We start from the raw sequence: 7334 nt of genomic DNA, 5'->3' as shown, positions 1-7334 counted from the left end.
TGGGGTTATTTTGTCGGAGTCAACATGGATCCTTAGAAGAGAAAAAAAAATGGCTCAACACGTGATCTATTAGATCTTTCCTAAAGAGAGAAAGTAGGAGAAGAGAGAGAAAGTAGAGAGAGAAAATAGCATCTAGGGTTCTATCATCTTCTAGAGAGAGAATGGAGGAAGAAAGAGAAGGAAAGAGAGAGAAACCCTAGAGGGACTTAAGAGAGAGAGGGAGAGAGAGAACTTTTCTCTCTCTTCTTCTTCTTCCTTTTCTTTTCTTTTCTTTTTGATTTCTCTTTTTCCTTTCTTGGCCGATCAAAGGGAGATGACCTGGTGGTTCATGGCCCGATGACCAGCTGCGGGTGGTGGACAGCTGGGCGACGGTGGTGGAGCAAGGGACAGTTGAGGGCAAGCGATCGACCAACAAAAGAAAATAATAAAATTTTAGAAAAATAAGGGACCACCCTTTTCTTTGAATTTTTTTCAATCATTGGTCGATCACCGATAACCATGACCTTCGGAGAAGACAGGTAGGAAGGTGGGGGTCGTGCACCATAGGTACAGCACCATAGGTGGTGGTGACAGTGGCTAGAAAAAGAGAAAAGAGACTTGGCCAAATAGAGGAAAAATAAGGCTACCACTTTTATGGGATTTTCAGCAAACCCAACGGCTGGTGGGGGTGTGCAATGATATGGAAAGGAGGAAAAAAAAAAAAAGAGGAAAAGGGGCTGGGTTTACCTTGAGCTCTGGCAAGGATTTTAGATGGACATGATGAGGGCATCCGTGGTTTCAACGGGAGAATTCAAGGAGAAGAAAAAGAGAAAACTGGTGCTCGTCATTGCCAGCCTTGGAGAAAGGACGGGGGGGTTTTATAGGATACTCCTTAAGGTTCTCGTTGGCCCTAGGAGACTCTTTTTTGATCGAAAATGGGGGAGAAAAAGACTTTCGTTGGGATTCATCATCTCAAACGTCCATTTTTTTTTCTTTTTTTTTTTTTTCATGTGGGCTTTGTGTGGGCAATTTCATAGTGGACTAGTCTATTTGGATCAGATATTACACGCCATGCATCTATGGAAGCAAGATTGGGATTCAAACAAATTGACTGTTCGAAAAAATGGAAAATTTTCTTCTTCTTTATATTTTCAGAAAGATATCCACCAATTGATTTCAACGTTGCATCCCTTGGTAATTTGAATTGCAGTTTATTATTAAATGATATTTCAAGTACATAAGCATTTGCCATGTGATGCTTCTTAATAGCAGAATTGTTTTTCTTTGTTAATGTTTAGCCTTTATCTGTCATACTGGGAGAACAAATATGTAGCATTATAATGAGCATTTATCTCAACATCCAAATTTAGCATTGAATAGTCAGATATTATACAGAGTTAAGAAAGTAGTTTTTAGATTTCTGCTAAGAAGGCCTATGCCTACATAATATTATGGTATGCTAATAAGAAAGGACAGTATTGCAGCCAATGGCTATGAGCACTAAGACTATAATCTCCATCTAGTTACACAAAAATAGATTAGTTACAAATATAGCCATGTATATGCATGCGTCGGTTCATAGAAATCTGCAAGCAGTTACACAAAACCCGCATGTATTCATACTCTGTATGCCCATTTATTTACACATCCACAGATGCATGCAAGATTACAAAATCATAGCTTTAATGAACCTTGCTCTCAGGCCTTATTCTTAAGGGAACATGTCCCTACCATTTCAGAATGTCATCTGCCAGTTTTCTTCAAAAGATGCAACTCCTATAGATCTCCAAAATACTCAAATGACTTTTATTCTTTTGAACATAAACATGCATCTCTATGTACTTATGCAGATGCTTGATTTACCTAGAAAGACAAACAGCAACCTTTTTTCTAAGAAAGATTGGCACAAGCAAAACGAAGTGCTTCAGCCCCAATACATCAAGAAAAATGTCACTTTTGAAATGTTGGGAAATTTATTTAATCCAAGTACATACTGAAGAAAGGAAACTGTATCTAAAGAGCTTGAAGACCTTGTTTCCATAGATAAAGCATGCATGAAAAGTGGTGATCAAGACTGCACAATCAGATAATGCGCCTACAGATAGTAAGCCCATCAGCAATACAAACTTGTGATATCTCAATTCGAGGATCAGCAGCCAAGAAATCATTGAACTTCACTGTTAAGTTTCTACCTTCAATGAACCTCTCAGCATGAGAAGGATCCACTGGAACAGCCACACTGCCACCCCAAAGTGTGTTATCATATGCAATAGCTCCTCCAACCCTGATAAGTTTTAGCAAACGCTCATGGTATTCCATATAATTTGACTTGTCAGCATCGACAAATGCAAAATCAAAGAGGTCATCTTCCTTTACCTGCAATTGCCCATAATTTATGCAGTCACAAAAATGGTTGTAAAGTTCATCTTATATAGAAGTCATTCATATATTCTCTTGGTTGAATATCCAACAATAGTTAGCCATACGATGAAAGTCTAATTTTAGCATGGAAATGTTGTTTTCCTTTTGTGCACAAACGCCTGTATAAGTTTCTGACTTTGAAGGTTATCATACACTCTCCTATACAAGCTAAGAGAAAAAATATTTCTTGCTTGCCGGCAAAATAAACGGACATAATATACAAGACAAAAGCATGCACAAGGAAGGTCTAAAAAATATGAAAATCTTCATATTGTTTTACTTTATTCAGTGGTGCTAGAGTAATGAACATAGTTTAGCAGTAACTTGACACTACACTCTGGTAAAACATGTTCTAATAAAATAGAACATATTCCTTAAACTATCATTTTACATTATCTAAACATCAAGGAAATTTCTAACCAAGGTCATCTAGATAAATAAGGGCTCCCTGATTAATAACTGACACAGCATTTTTTTAACCAATATATCTAACAACTCCAACAATTCTGCGTTCTATTGGGAGTTTCCCTTCACATAAGCTTGCATATCTTGTTAACAGAAAGGGAAGTGAGCAATTATCTCACAGTAGTCTCCTCATGAGTACACAGCAAAAAAGAGTTAATAAATTTGGTATTATATCAATTTATGTCTTTATAACTTATCTCTATCCATAAATAAAAAGCATCTCATATTTGCTCAATGTTCAAACATTATAAAATTTATGCCTACATCATCTTTAAGTGTATCTCCTCTAATCATGCAACACCTTTACAATTAACGTCTATGTGGTTTAACCTATGTTCAGCTTATTTTTAAACAGGCAAAACATATATAGTCTTGCCTAAACTGTTAGTAACAACATAATGAAATATAAAAAAATATTGTGCACCATAAAGGATATCATATTTAATTGTTGTTGACATATGGTGAAAACTTACCTCTTGAATCATTTTATCAAGAACAGGAAGTGCTGCTGACTCGATGAAATTAATCTTGTTCTCAACTCCTGCTCTTTGAATAAATGGTAGCCCTATCTCAAAGTTTGATTTTTCAATGTCAATGGCCGTTATCTACAACAAAATTATGAAAAGGAAGGATAAGGGGTCATGGCATAATTTTATAGCTCAGCCTTTTGAAAGAGATTGATGATTAAACTAAGATTAAACCTTAATTTTCATCCATGATCATGACTTCGGCTAATAAGATTTGCAAATCAATCAAAAGCATAACTTTATAAACAAACTTCAAACCACCAGTCAAATGCAAAATAAATTAAATATATGATGTTTTTTTTCCTTACCAATTAGGTAATCAAACAACCACTAAAGACAGACCAAGTAACCAACGACAAGAGTAGAGCATTACTATAATGTTGACAAGAAATAGGATGTCAGGGAAAGAATAAAGGGTTAGAAGCACCTTGCCATCTTTTGGCAATGCCAGTGCTGTTGTAAGGAGTGAATAACCAGTGAACACCCCAATCTCTATTGTCTTTTTTGCATTCATGAGCTTGAGAAGCATAGAGAGCAGCTGGCCTTCCTCAGGGGGCACGCTCATTAAACCCCTGTCATATTAAGAATTTAAAATAGCATATATAGTAGCCAATTATAATCACCTCATCTGAGGGCAAAACAAAAATAGATTGGCAATCTAGAACTAGACATATCATGCTATAGTTCATTTAATTTAGTTGACATATTATGAGCTACATTATTAAATATGTGAAATTTGAAATGCAGCCAATTCTTAAAGTATAAAACCTTAAACATCAGTTGTTTATCATTAACTAAAAATTCCACTACTCTAGATATTCTTGAGTATCTAAAATATATTAAGAGGCATGGATTATCATCACTAAATAAAAAATCCAATTAGAAAGTTTAAACTAATTATCAATGAATGAAAGACCTAACCATCTAAAAGGAAGAGACTCAGTCTTACAATGAAGTAAACTAGCTTAACATTTACTCCTTTCAGTGCTGCTGAAATAAATCAGAGCACTATTTTCGGAAATCAATTTTGAGGTTAGATTAGAGCCCAAAGGAATATAAGATGAACACCAAATCAGTCATTCAATCCTCCTCCATATGGCAAAACAAGAGAGAATTGACCATATATTGGAGATTTTGGAAGAGGCATGGATTATCATCACTAAATAAAAAATCCAATTAGAAAGGTTAAACTAATTGTCTTTGAATGAAAGGCCTAACTATCTAATAGGAAGAGACTCAGTCTTACAATGAAGTAAACTAGCTTAACATTTACTCCTTTCAGTGCTGCTGAAATAAATCAGAGCACTTTTTTCGGAAATCAATTTTGAAGTTAGATTAGAGTTCCAAGGAATATAAGATGAACCCCAAGTCAGCCATTCAATCCTCCCCAATATGGCAAAACAAGAGAGAATTGACCATATATTGGAGATTTTGGAAAAGGCATGGATTATCATCACTAAAAAAAAAAAATCGAATTAGAAAGGTTAAACTAATTATCAATGAATGAAAGGCCTAACTATCTAATAGGAAGAGACTCAGTCTTACAATGAAGTAAAAACTAGCTTAACATTTACTCCTTTCAGTGCTGCTGAAATAAATCAGAGCACTCTTTTCGGAAATCAATTTTGAGGTTGGATTAGAGCTCAAAGGAATATAAGATGAACCCCAAATCAGCCATTCAATCCTCCTCAATATGGAAAAACAAGAGAGAATTGACCATATATTGGAGATTTTAGATGCCTCCATGGGTCATTTGACAACCTACTCCATTGATAAGGATATTCCTTTCAGTGAAGGCAAATAAGAAAGTATGAAGATATGGGGTGATAAGGGATCGCCTTATTTTTAACCCTCTCTTCCAAATTAACCATCTTCCTCATGCCCCATTGAGGAGCACTTGAAACTTCCTGGTAAGTGATGATCAACTTGATCCAAGTGATGGAATAATTCTAAGCTTTCTCAAACATCAAGCTTACAAAGGATTCCCTCGACTTTATTCGTTCTGTAATAAGAGATGACCCTGTGAGCATATAAAAGCCATCTAGAGGGCATCTTCTCCGATGAAAGTTGTTTACAAACAATCGACAATTGGAAAAGGATGGAACTAAACTGGACCAGGATCATTGGAACAACCTTTTTTCCCCTCTTCTGAAGAAAGAGGGAGAAGGATTAATTCCTCCCGGTCATTTGTTTAAGAGTAAAATGAACTAGAGTAGGGAGATATTAATGACACGGAGTAGAACAAATGAAAGAGAAGACAAATAACAAAAGGCTATTAGCAAGACCGAACAGGTATAGCTTAGAATAGGAGGGCAGCTTGTGATGTCCTACCAAGAGACCTTTGGGACAATCCTGAAAGTGACATTTTAACAAGCACATAGGCCTGAATCATCTCGCTGCAAGTATCATCATATCTAGAATAAGCAAAATATAACAGAAATTTAGTCCAAACAGCTCAGCTTAGCCTAATAAAACTCTTGGAGTAACTTCAATTCAGGTCACCTTGATACTTCCGAAAAGTACTGAAAGAAAAATAGTAGAAAACCATCCAAATTATCCAATCTAAAGACAGCCAAAGACACCCGATCCCAATCTTATACACAAGCTCAACACAACCCAACCTTTCTCAGCCACATAGAACACGATCCCCCTCTCCAAGAACAAAGCTCTTAACAGAGCTAACAACAGACACCCTCAATCTGCACTCTATTGCAAGCAGAAGAGTTGCCTTGACAAATCTCTAGTGTTTTAAAAAAAAACAAACTTCTCTTGGTCACTTTAATGGCCTATAATTTAACCATTATGATGGTGTGTATCAAATGCTGCCATGTTTGAGCACAGACTTATGAAACGTTCGAGGTTCTTATTTAATTGCTATAACCGGCTAATGCTTTTCTTCTTTTTCGCTAAGTGTTCCCTTTTTTTTGCTAAGAAATGGTTCGATAATATATTTCAGCAGGGTTTAATTAAAGAGTTAGAACTTACCTCGCGTGTTTCATAGTCAGCTCTCTCAATCCCTTGAGTTGTTCATGCTCTCTTGGGTAAACACTTCTCTCCAATATATACTGCAAAGAGGAAAAATGGTTAATTGGAAGAAGAGAAGACTCCAAATACATAGGAAGTTCTCATAAGAGGAGGTAAAAGAACTGACTTGATGAAGGACATCACTTTGCAAGAGGTTCTTGTGGGTTATTGAAGAATTTCTTCCCGAGCTAGCCATTAAAGACCTCTAAAGAGATCACAAACTGGAACGCAAAGGTGAGTGTTTGCTTTTCAGCCCCGTCCCCTGCCCCTCTCTACCTGCAGGCCGGTGGAGGTGGATGACAAATGATCCAACACCTAAATGCTTGTAACGAATATGTTATGGTCATTGATGACAACATCAAAGAGACTTACCCTACAGTTACCCTATAATAATAACTTGTAGCCCAAGTCATTACTGGTGGGCACGTCGACCATTTTGGCTCTCAAAGGGCTGCCGTTGGCTATCGCGCTACGCGACGGGGGATTAGACGGTGGGGCCTATCTTTCTTTCTTTTTTTTTTTTTTTGGGCATGCGTTCCGTTACGGTCTTTGCCTCTTTGGTCGGAAACTTTCCCTTTTTTTTTTATTTCAAAGGTTGACCCCACCATGCAGTCTGGCTGGTTGGTCCGATAGATGATGCCAGGCATTTCCTCCATAAGAATTTTTTTTTTTTTTGTGACTCCGCGCCCATTTGTTGAGGTCCGTTTATAGATTGGTGTCATGGCTTTTTCAATGTATAGTAGATGCATTAAAAAAATCTCCAATCCATTGTTGTTTCAGTTTTTTATATATGGATTTTTGTCAATGCATGGTGGAAGTATTTAAAAAATCTTCAATCTACTGTTGTAGTTTTTTAACCTCTAAAACAGTAGGGTCATGTATGGATTGATTTGTCGGATGCATGGACTGAGCATTTCA

General features: G+C 36.6%; 1 protein-coding gene across 1 annotated transcript; it reads right to left on the bottom strand.

Moving 5' to 3' along the window:
• Nucleotides 1-1917: 1917 nt before the first annotated feature.
• LOC105032438 (norbelladine 4'-O-methyltransferase 2) lies at nt 1918-6752 on the bottom strand. Its single transcript, XM_010906892.2, has 5 exons — nt 6544-6752; nt 6378-6457; nt 3820-3964; nt 3339-3470; nt 1918-2355 (listed from the first exon to the last, which is right to left on the bottom strand). The coding sequence occupies exons 1-5, from the start codon at nt 6610-6612 to the stop codon at nt 2062-2064; spliced, it is 720 nt and encodes a 239-aa protein (XP_010905194.1). The 5' UTR covers nt 6613-6752; the 3' UTR covers nt 1918-2061.
• Between the last annotated feature and the right edge of the window lie 582 nt (nt 6753-7334).

Source organism: Elaeis guineensis, chromosome 1 (genome assembly GCF_000442705.2).
Source record: "Elaeis guineensis isolate ETL-2024a chromosome 1, EG11, whole genome shotgun sequence".
NCBI lineage: Eukaryota > Viridiplantae > Streptophyta > Magnoliopsida > Arecales > Arecaceae > Elaeis > Elaeis guineensis.
The sequence above is the reverse complement of the archived record's forward strand: the minus strand, read 5'-3'. Positions and strand labels throughout refer to the sequence as shown.